At 41.5% G+C, this 15,778-nt stretch overlaps 1 protein-coding gene across 1 annotated transcript; it reads left to right on the top strand.

Moving 5' to 3' along the window:
* The first annotated feature begins 3,624 nt into the window (after positions 1–3,624).
* On the top strand, positions 3,625–15,778 carry col9a1b (collagen, type IX, alpha 1b). Its single transcript, XM_076077144.1, has 32 exons — positions 3,625–3,699; positions 4,195–4,257; positions 4,349–4,384; positions 4,474–4,536; positions 5,605–5,658; positions 6,013–6,048; positions 6,226–6,249; positions 6,350–6,403; positions 7,337–7,390; positions 7,558–7,590; positions 7,681–7,737; positions 7,842–7,895; positions 9,237–9,290; positions 9,387–9,440; positions 9,602–9,655; positions 9,743–9,796; positions 9,917–9,970; positions 10,065–10,118; positions 10,253–10,306; positions 10,956–11,000; positions 11,107–11,160; positions 11,245–11,298; positions 11,396–11,449; positions 12,013–12,084; positions 12,275–12,310; positions 12,417–12,461; positions 12,586–12,618; positions 12,717–12,863; positions 13,933–13,987; positions 14,904–15,092; positions 15,206–15,283; positions 15,482–15,778. Exons 1-32 carry the CDS (start codon positions 3,625–3,627, stop codon positions 15,676–15,678), a joined length of 2,040 nt encoding a protein of 679 aa, XP_075933259.1. The 3' UTR covers positions 15,679–15,778.

Genomic DNA, 15,778 nt, shown 5'->3' on the forward strand with positions numbered 1-15,778 from the left:
CGCATACACTGATAAATACATACTGACAAAGCATCAAAGTATTATATTACAGTATCAACTGTGGTCATGTGAACAGTGTCAGATAATTAATACAATGCTGGCAGCCTGCTTGTCAAATGTCAAAATGAACAACTTGTTGTATGTGAAGCATTTATTCAAACTTAATAAGACATTTAACTTCCTGTCCAGATGTGTTAAAATAGGCAAATCTAGAACTTAAGTGTAAAAGAGAAAGCCACAAACAGCTAGCCTAATATTTATTCAAGGCAGTGGTGCAGCTTTCCAAACACTGAGCTTTTATTCCCTCCCCACAACAAACACACACACACACACACACACACACACACACACACACACACACACACACACACACACACACACACACACACACACAAACACACACACGCACACACACTTTGACTGCTAACCGGATGCTTTCTGTTTCCATCTTGCAGCTGTGAGATTTTCATCTCAAGTTGGTATTCATATGGAGCAGCAGTCCATGTGCCCTCAGATCAGCATTGGGGAGGATCATTTCCCAGGTGGATTCACAAAAACTATAAGCACAGTTTGCTTTTGTATTTGCCCTACCTGCACACAAATATAACTACATAATGTTAGTCCCATATATATATATATATATATATACACAAACAGTAAAACTCATACTTATTATGCCGATACTGTATGTTTGTGAAACTGTAAAAAATCATCTTATATTACCATAGTTTGGAAAAAGCAACAAGGTATACTGTAAGTATAAGTACATTGTTTCACCCTTCCATATAATCATTATAGCAAGTTGTCATACGGTAGGATTTAGCGAAGGTCATGGACCTGCAAGATGATTTTTGCATTTAACCACTCTTCTGTCCCTGCGCTCTTAGGGTTTTATATTATGTCCCAGTTCCACATTGCTGAGCTGGCAAGAAGGGGCACAGTTAAAAAGGTGACAGGATCATCTCCACATCACGTTGCTTATCGAATAGGCCCAGCGTTCAATTTCAGGATCAACACAAGGTAAGCGTCGGGCCGTTAAAGTGGAGTTGCACGAGTGAATACTGAGCCCTAGTGGTTGAGCTGGTATAACGCTATTTACCCTCTCCATGGTCCTGAACATTAGAGACTGACTTTACCTGTACCACCACATTCCTTCTGGAATACAACTTTAAAAAGAAACCATACAAAAATTACATTTATATGATCAGATATATGATTTGACCATTATAAAAGGGACAATAGTGGATGATATAATTAATGTTTAGTACAGACTTCATAAATCCTTATTGGAATATATATATATATATTTTTTTTTAAAAATTGAACATTAAAGGTGAGTGTATAATAGTCCATCCTTTATGTTTCAGATCAGCTTATCCCCTGGGGCTGCCGGAGGAGTTTGCATTTGTGGCCGTGCTGCGCATGAGTGGCAGCGCCATCCATAAAAACTGGAATATCTGGCAAATGCAGAATGAAAATGGAAAGGAGCAGCTGGCCGTCAGACTCAACGGGGAGTCTCAGTCTCTGGAGTTTACCTTCACAGCGCTGGACACCGGGAGGCAGACTGTTGCTTTCAGCCGTCTGGCTTTTCTTTTCAATGAGCAGTGGCACCAAGTCCTGCTACAAGTCAGCAGGCGCTCTGTTATCCTTTTCGTGGACTGTGTCATGGTCGGTTCTCAGAATATACCACCCCGACAAAAAGTCAGTCTGGATGGCTTCACGTTGATAGGGAAGCTCAAAGACAATCCAGTGGTGGCAATTCCGGTACGTCTGTCAAACCACCGAGCCTGCTGCTTTTGCAACTAACGCAATATCTATACATTTCTGGCATTTTAGAATTCCACCACAGTCCACTAAAGTTCACCCACTTCCACAACTACACCCAAACACGTTTCTCAAGCACCATACAACATTATTCCACAATTTTCATTTTGTCATTATTTATTTATGAGAGAGGCACGTTTAGCCGTTCTTCTTGACTAAATGTGACGCATGTTCATTCAGTTTACTTAAGGTTTAGGCGACCTGCAAAATGTAATGAACTCATGATGAATAGTTAGAGCTTTCACCAGTGTGCAATGCTTTCTGACTGACATGTGACTTATTTATACAAAGAAAACCTTGTTTACTTATTTTCGCATGAAAGCCTTGTGTTTATATGGTTTATATTTCTTCACTGTCGCTTGAGTTATCATCCACGTGCGCCAAACTTTCTAATTTAATATATTTTGAGCTGAAGAGGAACATCATGCTTGTGTGTCCTTTTACAATAAAGTATACCCCATTGAAGGATGTTATTGAGCAAGCAAGAGTTGTGACATTGGAACTTTAAAATGCTCGGAAAAAACAATCATACTAAGCAGAGGAGTTTTTGCTTTGACATGCAAACGTTTGGGAATCCCTACGTTTTGTCACCCTCCTGTTTGGTTTGTCTTTAACAATGTTCACTATAGTTGAAGTCTGCTGTGTCTCCATTTCGACTTTACCGACAAATATGTAGAACTTGTTGCAGGTTCTGGCGAAGAATACGAGCTGTGCACAGGCTAAACAATCCTGCAATACCACACTGTGCAGCTCAGGTGGATGGTTTCCAAAGATTCAGGCGCATGTGCACACTTACGCACATCACGAATTCATATTTGACCACATTTTAACTCCCATATAAGCGTTTGATTCCATAGTAATGTTTCAATAATGAGCCTCAGATTGTCACTTATGTATTGCGCAAACACAGCCTGCTTTCTACTTTTCATCGCATGATGCGGAAAATCCAGAGTCCGGGCTTTATTTTCTTCTAATTAAGTTTCCAAAATGAATTAGAAGAAAATAAAGCCCCTTAGCCTATAAAGCCTCTTGTTCTTGTCACGCCGTCTTGCGTCGATGTGTGGAGCCTTAAAGTACAACTTGTTCCAGAATTAGGTGCACTGTACATCTGTTATGATCATATTGTGCTAATGTGTTATTTCCCTTCATGTATTTATCAAGTTTGAACTCCAGTCAATGCTGATTCACTGCGACGTGACGCGAGCCCGGACAGAGGCTTGTCATGACCTCCCAGCCAGGACATTGGTAAGAAAAATGAAAATAACACTATGAATAATAATGTAGTTTGTAATTTGAGGTATTGGAGCTTTAGTAGCATATTGGTTTAGCGGGATGACCCTAATTGCTGGTAATGGAGAGGGGGAATAAATGCTCAAGCTACACGCAAATTGTGTGCGTAAAAGCGATACTGTTGTTTTGTGTCTTTCAACTTTGCTTCACTTGCCCACATAGCTCTCGAGATAAATTTGATGACTACAGTGAAAACTTACACTTGTCTCATCTAAAATATAGTTGGAATAAAATCATTGGCAGAGGTTGAATGACCCGCTGGCCCTGCCTATTGGTGGTGTTTGCATTGAGGCCCCTCCCCGCGGTGCCCCGTCTGCAAACCCTCCAATCCCTTCCTGTAACCAAACATTGTATGAATATACATGAGCCCCCCCCCGATGGCTATGGGACCTCGGACGGTCTAGATAGCTGAAGCCGATTCAGTTGGCTTGTTTTGTCGGGGGCTCCTTCAACCCAACAAATCCCAGAGAAAGGACTACAACGTTTACCTTTCCTGCCCACGGGGAGATCATGGCTCGGGCCCCCAGCGTTAGAGGGTCACTTTTGGGTCTGCTTCTGCAGCTTGTCCTTATCTGCTCCGCTCAAGTAAGATTTATTATGTTTCTCTCTCTCTCTCTCTCTCTCTCTCTCTCTCTCTCTCTCTCTCTCTCTCTCTCTCTCTCTCTGGTGTCTCTATTTGTCTCTATAGACTGATGTGACAGAGGTGCAGGTGAGTGTTCTTCTGGTGCCAAATAACATGATACATTTTGGCGAGATGATGAGGTTGTTTCATCCAGTAAATTGATTGGCCAAGTGCCTTGAAAAAAAAGTCAAGGACGAGTCTGTGGTCTGCAGTGTCCTTTTTAAATGTTTCCTTTTGCAAAGTCCTTAGAATGCTGATGTATTCTGCAATCACAAATCACCTCTATAAGCAATGTCAATGTGTCCCAGAGAGTCTCAACGTACAATAAGACAATACACCTGTTCTCATTTTTCATATTGTCAGTATAAGAAATGGCATAAGTTGGTAGGGCCTTTTTTGAAATGTAAGCTAACATTTTCAGATATTATTAATAGTATTGTTATTATTTTGTTACTCAGAGGAGCCAAGGACCTGCTGGCCCTCCTGGACCTGCAGGTGTCCCAGGAATTGATGGCATTGCTGTAAGTGCTCTCAGTGCTGTAACATTATCCATATCACGTAGCAAATACTAAGATCGGCTCACCTTAAAGCATTTCATCTCTTTCATTTCAGGGGGAAAGGGGAGAAGATGGCGAGGAGGGATTTTCTGTAATTATTATATTTAATACGAAAATAAAACAATACATTGCTTTTCATGGTAGGGCTTTTCACTGAAATACGTGTGTATGTTTTTTCAGGGACCTGATGGAGATGCAGGTAGACCCGGCTCTTCGGGATTACCTGGAATTCCTGGAAATGACGTGAGTACTCTTTGTTTCATATTGTATAATACATGCAAATTTCATACAGTACATCTGCATCGTTGGCCACAACAAGGGCAATATGCGCTCCACAAGTCTGCAAGGGGGTGGAACTACAAAGTGTGATCCTCCCACCATCAAAGATCATGTTTACACTTTTTAGTCTTGCAGAGTGACCAGTGGGATTTCACATTCAGCATGGGATGTTGGGGGAATGTGTGCAAAAATGTGAGGAATTTATTAAACAGGATGAACAAATTCAAATTTCCTATTTAAGAAGGTAAACCAGGAACTGTGTGTAATTAACTTTGCTCCCTAGAGTTTAAAGGAGGGTTAGGAAAACATCCAATCACAATACTGGTGCTGACGATAGACTGACAAAGAGGGACTGTAGGTGATTTTTAGTTCACCATAAAGGCTTAGGTTGATAAAGTATGAGTTTCACAATGCCATTTCATATAATGCAGTTGTTTTATGCATTATGATCCATTGTTGGTGTGTTATGCCTTGATACATCTACCAGAATTATGAGAACAATAGCAGCTTTGTTCGCTGGCCGCTGTTGGTATCTGCTGTCGAGAATCCTCAAAACGGTGTGGAATGATTCCTTTCAGTGCGCTTGTTTGAAATGAGCCAGAGGAATGTTGCTGTCTGCTTGGTTTGCAGTCTGAGAGTTTTGCCCTCTGCCCCTTTGCCGACTTTTTCTGTGTGTCTGTGAAGTTGCTCTTGTGGACGTCACGACGTGCTCGAAAACAGAGCTTTGATTGAAATGTGACTGACCAACGTGGAGCTGCAGTGCCGTATATATTGAACCACTTTAGAGGAGGGGGGTTATAGTCTAGTTAATCCCATTTATGAATACGTAGGACTCCTCCCACTGGAGTATGATTATGGTATGATGATGTACATGGAAATCTGATGCTGGATTTACAAATATTGACAGACGGGGAAATACGTATTGCCTGTTGAATCATTTTCAAATGTAAGGTGAAAATAATTAGTTGCTGAAGTGCTCCAAGTTTTTTTTTTTATGATGCATTAGTTAAGCATGATGTCTCTCCTCTGCAGGGTTTGACCGGCCCTGTTGGAGATGCTGGGCCCGACGGTCCCTTCGGACAGAAAGTGAGTGACTAATGAGCCTTTGCTTTCCTGCTTCAGAGACTGTCAGCGAAATGGTGCCAAGCTGCTGTCCAGTCTTTTTGGCATAGCAGCAGGAGCCGCAGTGCATAAACCAATTCCTCATGACAAATGAGACTTAATCCTGCAAGTCTTCTGTGTAATCTCCGTGGGGAGCGAAGCCCCAACATCGGCCCTCATTAGGCTGAACATTGCCGGGTCAAGTGTGGCCGGCGCAGTCATGTGACGAGCTGGAGGAATGTTAACTGCAGGCTCACACGGCTCAATTTTACATGAACACAGTGTTTCAGTGGTTATTTCTACTTCTATGTATCTAATGTATTTGTCTTCGTTCTTTAGGGTGAACCTGGAAAATCTGGTCCTCGTGGAGCCACTGTGAGTATCTTTTCCTCTCTAGACCCGTCGATCCAAGGATCAGATCAACCGTGACTATCTGGAAATCACATAATCTAGAAGCTGTCTACATTTTATTGTTTAAATCTGTCTTGTCTCGTGTACACCATATTATATACATCACACAGTATATGTCACACTGTATATGTCTCTTTTCAGGGTGTTGGGCCCGATGGACCCCCCGTAAGTCATTTATGCTACACAACAAATACTACAGTTTATATTCCATTTTGGTGGTCTAAAATGTGTTAATACTGAATACCTGAAATGTTACTTTGAACAGGGACCACCCGGGCCTGGAGGACTTCTGGGTGAAGTGGGAAAAGTTGGACTACTTGTGAGTAGAGACTGAGGAATGGGCTGTTACTGGAAAATACACTGCAGCATCAAATACGACCAACATGAGCACTGAGGTGGTGGAATGCTACCATTAGCCAATGACAGAACAGACCTGTTTATCTTCATGTGTCGGCCATGGTAACAAAAAAGTGAAAGTTGCTCCAAGCTGCAGTGAAAAATACTGAATGTAGGTGAAGCCACTGCCACCAGCAAGCTGTTTACAGATCGTGATTTGATTCATATAAATACAATGTATCTGTATTTTTTAATTTTTTTATTTCATAAGTCCACATCAGCTTACATTGGATTTTAAAGCAATGGTTTTAGATATAATGTCAGGGTTGCAATCTGGGTTTAGCTCCTAATGTAGTACATTTAAATCAGCATCACCTTCTACTATACATGAAACATGGACTTTCAGAGTGAGAATAGTAACTTGAAATTCTCCTGAATGAGTATATAAAATATACATAAGTGAGCTAGCTAAAGTGTATTTGCAGACTTGAAAGCACGCTCAATCTTACTGATTAAAATCTGGTTGCGGTACATTTGTGTAAGAAAGGGAAACTGAAACAAATGTATTTGTTTTATCGATGTTTCTTAAAATACTGAATGCATTTCACCATAGAGGGCACTGATCCAAACAATATTTTATTTTGGAAAACACAAAAAAAGAAATGTCAAAGCATAAACATTCTAATGATAACAAAAGCCTGCATCAAGAGTGTTGACTTGGCCTGCAGGATTTGTAGTAGTATAATGTGTCATTGTGAGCTAGAAGTTAACTTTTGACAATCCTAACTAGAATGTATAATTCACAGTAAAGCAAAGAAGAGCAATGTCCATGCCAGGACTCCTAATGACACAATAGAGAGTGCAAAGCATCTATTCTCTTTGTGCAGTTTTTGACACATTTGATGTGCTTTTGCAGGGGTCCATAGGTGTGAGAGGGCCACAGGGACCCCGTGGACCAACGGGGGCCAGAGTAAGTGACACAGATTTGCAAATGATTACATTTGACTTACATTTTGGCCTTGTTGGCGATACCACCATTGCACACGGCCTTTTATCTGGTGATTTACAAGCTCTTTAGATCCATCATGATGTTGATAAATCACATTATAAAAATGTCCACCTTTTTCTCCACTTCAGGGTGCAGCTGGAATGCAAGGCAGTGCTGACCTGGTAAAGCTTTGTTTTTCTGTTGATAAAGAATGACATTTGACTTTTCATAAATTGTCAGGAACATTTTCTGACTTTCATGTTGTTGTTTAGTGTCCAAACTCTTGTCCGCCTGGGACCTCGGGACATCCTGGCCTTCCTGGCATGAAGGTGAGAAGCGCAGATTAAGCTTTTGTTTTGCACTAAAATCCCGTTAGTGCCCGAAAATATAATGTTTTTAATCTGTGCTGTTTTTATTCTCTGCATGTTTCAAGGGTCACAAAGGTGGAAAAGGTGAATCAGGAGAACCTGGGAAACAAGGGCACAAGGTAAAATATGTCATTCTTGTTCGTAACCCCAAAGCCAAGTATTTCTAATCATATGAAATGTTTTAAACATCAACAGTTTAAATTGATACGCACATACAACTGCATAAATAGTTACTTGAAAATATGAATTTTTCCTCCACAACTGTCACACATGACACAACGCTCCACATCAGAGAAAAATGATGCATGACTTACAAGTGAAAAAGGGATTCTTTGCACCTTTGAGACAAGTATTATTTGCGCTGCTCTATTTCAAGAGGAAGTGATACATGCCTGTGTGTAATGCCTCTCACTCCTTGCAATGCATGGAGGATGATTTATTTGAAATGATGTTCAAGCACAGCTAGCTTCTCCCTGTAATGTTCTATGCACTATATAAATGGAAATGAGTCTGGGCCTATCTCCCTTTATCACCCCATGCCACGATATGATTTACTGTCAGGCTGCGCCCGCGTACCCAAGAAGGATGTTCTCCTTCACTGAAAGTTTCATGTGGGGGGCCTTCTGCCTGTTTTCCACCCACAGATATAAAGGTGTTTACAGCTCACAACAGAATAACCAGATGTTGTGCCGGGGTTGAAAATGTATAAAGTCAAAACATTAAAGAAGAACATTAAAAGTTAAAATATAAGTAAGATTGCACCCTGGGAGAAAATGTGATTGTGTGACCCAGTTGGAAACATGCAGTGCTTTATTTTGTATTTGAAACAAACAGGAACAATTATATCCTCCATTGATTCTATATTAGATATATAACAATAACATAAAATCTATCAATCAAATATTTCTATTAATAGTTCAACAGTCTGGCTGACTCAGACTTTCATCTTTCACTCATTGGAGATTTTTTTAAGATCAGTCAAGCAGGATCATTTCCTTTCAAGCATTTGTTTGTTGTGTAATATTTGATTATCAGCTATGTTTTATTTACATGTCTTAATAGCCATTTCTAATACACATAATTAAATGAAGAAATTGCCTTTTTAACCACAGAAAAAGTGCGAATGCAGCCTCACACCCGAGCCCATATCCACCGAAATGGATATGCCTCCTCAGGTCGACCACAGTCAGCATATCAATTACTTGTAATTAGCAAAGCAGGAGAGCGATAATTTGAATTTAATTTCTTTGCTTTTGCCCCCTGTGCAATTCACTAAAAAAAAAAAATGGGTATTTAACATATTCAAGGAAGGCTGCCTAATTTTCTAATTAACACTAAGTTGATAGGAGCAGCCTCAGTTAAATGTTTTTACTTATATAATGAAGTTAAATTTGCTGTGTTTCATCTGATTGACTTCATGCTGCTTTTCTGCTAACGTTCTTTCTCTTTCGTTCACTCAGGGTGAGGAGGGAGACCAGGGAAGTCTAGGGGAGGTCGGATCTCAAGGACCAATGGTTAGAAACCACATTTATTATATGATATTAGTCTTTTTCTGTGTCAGGTTCTCCTTCTTTTGCTCACTGAGGCACCTTTTTTGTTTGTTATTTCAGGGCCCTCAGGGAATTCGTGGAGCCATGGGAATGTTGGGCCTCAAGGGAGAACTGGTAAATGTTCCTATGATTTCTAAACCCATAGCACCTTTCATATACGTCAGCTCCTTCCAAAATAACTTGTGAATTCCGGCTAAATTCCATATTAGATATCTATTGAAATGTTTATCATCTAAACAGTTCATAATACCAAAACTAATATTGTTCTCCGGCAGGGAGCTCGAGGTCTTGATGGAGGTCCAGGTCCCCAGGGTGTAGCAGGGGCAACTGTAAGTTTCTCCAACAATACACGTGCTTACAATTTGGCAGCAAATAAAGTACGATTGAGTAGCGTGTGATTCAATACATTATTTCAGGGGGATCATGGCCAGAGAGGCGTGATGGGCGAGCTTGGGCCTGAAGGTGAAACGGTCAGTTGACACATTAATAACATAGACCTTTTGAGGTGAAGAAATAAACATGGACTCACTGGGATTTGGCTGTACGGTTTTAACAAAAGCGACTAAATGAGCTGTTGCTTTGTTTTTCAGGGTATTCTAGGGCTGAGAGGAATCACGGGTGTTCCAGGTCCCAAGGGAGGGGCTGTGAGTGTCTGATCAATGATGACAAATAAAGCTTAAATGTCCGGATACATTTGTCTGCAAACAGCTCATTTCAGTTTGTGCTTTTTATCACCAGGGCTTGTCGGGTGTGGACGGTCGCGAGGGTATTCCTGGGATGCCTGGAACAAAGGTAGAGAAACGTTTCTGCTACTTTATTACTAAAACTAGTATGTTTTAATGGTACAGTTCATGATATTAAAATGTATTCCCATTAAGTCTGTTGCTGTTTGGAGCTTCATTCTTTCCCTCTCTGTTTCCCTGCAGGGAGGCATTGGGAAGTCAGGCGTTCCTGGAGAGGTCGGACTTCAGGGGCTTCCAGTGAGTATGACCTTTGACCCCAAACTGACGGACTCTGATTGGATGCACCTCAGTGTACTCCTCAGGACCAGTTTAAAGCGCCGTGGCCCATGCCTGCTGCAGTACAATACTCGTCATTTCCACTTCTGTATTGCAGTAACATGTCACAATGTATTCATATCTCATATTTTATAGTATACAGTAAAGTTTCTGTAGGTTGAAATTTAATAGAAATATTATTGAATTCCATCCCTCTGTGATATGGTACAGATACAGCAGGCTGTGCTGTGAGACACTAATCTCTGTCTTCCTCTGGCACAAAAATGAAAGGGAAGTTTTTCCAGCTCACTAATCTGTGATTAGTCTCATGAAAAGCACTAATGAGAAAAGGTTGGCAAACACGAGCAGCCCGCCTTTGGCAGCATTAAGAAAGATTTCCGTAGGCGTAAAAGTCGTCACCTAATTCAAATATCCAGATCACATTTATCATCTTAAGCTTGTTTGGGTCAAAAGCTCAAACCAAATGTATTTTGTATCCTCTAAGCCTTCTTTATCTTCCAGTGTTTCTCACAGCGAGCTGCATTTTCTTTTACAAATGACACTTCCTGGTAGAAATTGTTCTCCTTGTAATTTTTTTGCATCTCTTTAAGACATGCTCTTTCTTTTTTAGGGTTTGCCTGGTGCAACTGGACCAAAAGGCTTGAGTGGCCTTAAGGTTGTTTGCTCCATCAATTATTAAATATTATCAGTTACTTGTTGCATCCATTGAGTTTTTCTAAATTGTCAAAAGTCTGAAAGCAACTTTGTTTGTTTCTGCACAGGGAGACGCTGGTCAAGCAGGCCTCCCCGGAACAATGGGACCTGCCGGCAAAGCAGTAAGTAGCCGCACATGTTAAGACACCGTCGTGATTTCTGTCACCTCCGTTGTGTCACTGTGTCATTTCACTGTCACACCTCAGGGTGAGCGCGGAGAACAGGGAGAGCTAGGATCTATTGGACCGATTGGTGAACCTGTGAGTATTTCTCCTGCTTGGATTTCGACTGTTTTTTTTACTTTGTTCAAACGTTCATTTTAACATTTACTTTCTTATTATTTTCTCTTCTTCTCAGGGAGCTGTAGGAGAACAAGGCCCTATAGGTTCAGCTGGCAAGCCAGGTGCCAGGGTGAGTAACAAGCACAGTTGAAGAGTTGAAGAGCACAATTAGATTAGAGTTAGATTTGAACTTATATCCATTTTTTTTTATCCATGCCTTTATTTTGGAAATAAAGGCTGAGCAGCCAGACTACATGCACTTTTGATACTTTGAGTGAATGGAGCTGAAGAAGGAGGGGACGCCTCAGAGTGTATCTGTTGTTTCACTGGAATGTCTCAGAGAATAGACTGAGGCTGGATCTCACATGAGGTCTATTTTCACAGTAAGGGGAGACTAGTAAGCAGCGGGCTGAATGAGCTCTCTGTTCTCCTGGCATTCCTCAGACAGTCGCTCAGTGATCAAAGGGGCAGTGGCGCACACAAACATGCCCAAAATTATAGTTATTTTACTACTATTGATATTTCAGCAATTTCCGCCATGTTAACAGGTGGTATGCTTTGTGAAATATCTTACAAATAAAGAGCAAAGTGCATAATGTTGTCTTTTAAAGGCTGTTGTGATCTCAGCATACCTTATATATAAACCTGCTTAGATGTTTCTTCTCATCAGATGTGCATGTTTCTTTGTTGTAGGGACCCAAAGGTGACCCCGGCCTTCACGGTCTCCCTGGTCCTTCTGGCCTGCCCGGGGTGAAGGGAGAGAGGGTAAGAAAACAGCACAGTCCCATTCAGAGACCTTTTACACTTTAGGACAATTGTCCTAAACAGTAAGAGAGAGAGAGATCAATGCTCAGCAACAAGCAGCTGATCAGCTCCCTCTAGTGTGGACAAATCAGAATATTCACAACGCTAATGATCATTTCGCAAGTTAACTCATTTGTCTCGGTTATTACAGGGAGAACGGGGAGAGGGAGGACCCAAAGGAGAACAGGTATAAAGCCCTCATACTAAATGTTAATTCACTCTTAACAGTAATGCGCATTTAAATACAAAGTGGGTTGCTTTGCATAAATCATTTACAGATTGTGTTTTCATAGGGAACACAAGGGGATGAGGGAAACCCCGGAGACAAAGGGGATCCTGTAAGTTGTTACACCAACACTGACACTATTAATTTAACTTATTTGAACTATTCATAACAGAGGAGGAACTCAACAGAGTGCATTTGCCCTTTCTTTTCTCCGTGTTTTATAAATGGTGTTCTAGGGTGAGTCAGGAGAATCTGGATCTAAAGGAGAGGTGAGTTCAAACAGATCATTCTGACCTGGTGTCTCAGTATTCCGATTGAGGAAGTGCTGCAGCTTTGAAACATTTCTCTGGTCTTACTTTCTGTGAAGGTTGGTAACCTCGGCGAAGTTGGCAAAAGAGGTCCCGAGGGAAGTCGTGGCCAGCAGGGAATCGAGGGGCCGCCTGGCACACCTGGACCGAGGGGCATGCAGGGGAACAGGGGTCCGCCTGGAATCAGAGGGTCCCAGGGCCCTGCGGTAGGTCCAAGAGTAAATACTTGAAGGGATAAATGTTTAGAAAAAAGTGTTTGAGGATAACTACAATATCTGTACAGCAGTATGTATCACGTTGTGCAGTTGTGATTTATTCATTTTACACAATAACTCTGTATAGAAGGTGCAAAACAGTCTGGTCAGGGGGTTAATATGTAATTTGTTTTGTTGTTTGTCCATGTGAGCATGTACAGTATACAATTCACCAAGAAACCCCATGACTTATTTTTCATTATAATTTTTTGACATCAAAAGAGAGTTTTGATGCATTGAATTCAGTGTATTGGTAGCAATTAAATAAAGCCACGATAGTGTTCTGAGTTTTATACCTCCTCTTTCCTAACTGAATCTAATTTGTTTACAATTAATGAATTAAACCTCCCTGCGTCCTGTACGCAATATTTATTTTCCTAGGATGGCGACAGCATGACCCGCCCTACTCTGCCTCTGATTGGCTTACCCTGATCTTCATACCGCAGAGTAGGGCGGGTCATGACTTCACCATCCTTGGAAAAAAAAAAGTGGCATCCTGTACAAGTATGTCACTTCCTGTTTTACTTTCAAACCTTCCTTCCCACCTACTCATCTTCTCAAAACGTATAGTTAGGGTCTACTCTTGAGAGGATAAAGAGGTGCTCGTTTTTTGAAGTATTTCTTCCTTAAAGACTATTGAATGCTTTTTTTACGGTTTTAAAAGGTGAAGGCCATTAATAAATCCCTACACACTATTATCTTCATATTTTGATGTCCCTTTTATAATTTCAACTTGTGCTCATACTAAAACACTGAACCCCGACATTGTGCAGCAGCAGGTAACACATCAAATGACATCGATATGCTCTGAAAATGTTCCGTACAATAAAACAGTATCTAAAAGCTCAAAAATAGCAGAATTTTCTCCATCAAAGTAATATTTAAAATGTAGTGAAAGCAGGTCAGTAAAACAGGAAGAGTGCTGTTTTTGCTTGGTAACAGTACTGTGGAGTTTTGACACACAGTCAATGTTTCAGACATGGTCATGAAATCTATTAAGTCATCTTTTTCTGCCCTCTAGGGTAAAGAGCCAAGCGATCAGCACATCAGACAAGTTTGCATGCGAGTCATGCAAGGTAAGAACTGATAGGCCTTTGACCCCATTTATCATTCCCTTGTGCCTCATTTCACAACCACACATGGAGCCGCCCCTCCGTTGTCTCATTGATCTGGGTGGCGGCTGAATACTCTGAAGTTCAAAAAAGGGACGGCCTAATAACCAAAACATGGAATAAGCTTCAGTCTCTGTTAATGTGATGGATGAAAGATCCCCCTCTTCAGAGATGTTTCTCTGAAGTCACAACCTCTGTTCTCTTCGTTCTGCTGCTCTTACTGTACATCTCCACAACTCATCTCCTCCACTCGTGACTTTTTTATAACCGATGTGCTGAAAAATTAATTTCACCTTCAGCAGACCAGCTCTCCTCCACCCAATGCAAAGAGTCTGCTTGGAAAGGAAATATATATTAAAAAAAAGAGCAGTCAAGCAGCTGCTGCATGAATTTTCATCAGGAGCCATAAAACTAAAATCTCAAGAGCAGAATACCATGCTGCAAGGAGCCACAGGAGATCAATATTAGATCCTTTGCACCAAGAATGTACATTTCCTGTTGCTGATTGCCTGAAATAAAGAGTATTATCTCTTTTCTGCTCAATTTACTGAGGTTCTATAGAAAGAGATTGAAAAACAGGAGAAGCTCGAGGGATATCGTGACCAGAGTTTCACCTCGCTCTGCTTCACTCTGACTCAAGTACAAGAGCTTTTGGACTATCTCCTCTATGAGAGTTGCTTTGGGGCTTTCAGAGATGAGCTTACTTATGCTACCGCAAGGTTTATAACAAAGTGTTATGTATTAAAAAGTCCCTTGATAACTGTCAGCTACAACTGTTTGGAAACACTCAGTGTCTTGCAGCTAGTTATGCATATGAATTACATCACAGTTTGATTTATTTAAGTTCATCCGGTTCATCGTCTTCTTTCTGCTCCAACAGAACAGCTGGCCCAGTTAGCTGCTAGTTTAAGGAGGCCAGAGACTGGCGTAGCTGGTTTACCTGGAAAACCTGGACCTCCAGGGCAACCTGGTCCTCCAGGAGACAATGGTTTCCCTGGGCAGGGTGGCGCAAGGGGCCTTCCAGGACTCAAAGGGCCATCAGGATCTATTGGAACGAAAGGACCCAAAGGTAATGAATGTATTGGCATGCATCAAATAAAACAATGACATGTTTGTGCACAAACATGTCATTGTTTTTTTATTTTGTGCACAAATATCTTCATTACGTAATACGTGTTACAGGTGAACTGGGAGACAGAGGCTCCAGGGGGCCCATTGCGCGAGGACCTAAAGGTCAGCCAGGACTTCCCGGACTTCCTGGTGAGTAACTTTTGCCTTTTTAAACTTGCCTTTCTATCTTAAAGGGTACACTTTTCTGAGTCCGTCTATTACAATAACCCAAAACTGTTTTGCTGCATTTAAGGGCACGGGACTGTTGTACAAAAATAGATGTATAAAATGAGAACCAATCCTTTAAATGTAGCACCTAGCATCCTAAAATGAATGCTGTGATCACAGGTGAGCCAGGCAAACCTGGCTACGGTCAGGATGGTCGGGACGGGCAGAGGGGACCTCCTGGCGTTCACGGACAGTCCGGTGTACCTGGGCCTCCCGGTACAGCCGGTCCCAATGGTTACTGCGACCCGTCATCTTGTAACCTCCAGGCAGGGGCCGCCCATCAGTCTCTGGATGTGAAGGGACCTGCAGGGAACTAAGAGCCACTCTGACATGGACAGAAAGACTGTTGGATTAGCTCCTCTGAGCACACAACATTTTTCCCAGTTTTTTTTCCCAGGGCCTGCGGTTGGTGTGGTG

This window comes from Anarhichas minor, unplaced genomic scaffold (genome assembly GCF_050575085.1).
Source record: "Anarhichas minor isolate MPS153535 unplaced genomic scaffold, ASM5057508v1 ptg000058l, whole genome shotgun sequence".
Taxonomy (NCBI): Eukaryota; Metazoa; Chordata; class Actinopteri; order Perciformes; family Anarhichadidae; genus Anarhichas; species Anarhichas minor.

What these genes read in the sequence shown, in the direction of transcription:
- col9a1b (XM_076077144.1), top strand. Translation starts at nt 3,625, where the DNA reads ATGGCTCGGGCCCCCAGCGTTAGAGGGTCACTTTTGGGTCTGCTTCTG. An exon ending in CTGGGAAACAAGGGCACAAG is followed by an intron (nt 7,896 to 9,236) that starts GTAAAATATGTC and finishes TCGTTCACTCAG; the next exon opens with GGTGAGGAGGGAGACCAGGG. An exon ending in AAGGCTTGAGTGGCCTTAAG is followed by an intron (nt 11,001 to 11,106) that starts GTTGTTTGCTCC and finishes GTTTCTGCACAG; the next exon opens with GGAGACGCTGGTCAAGCAGG.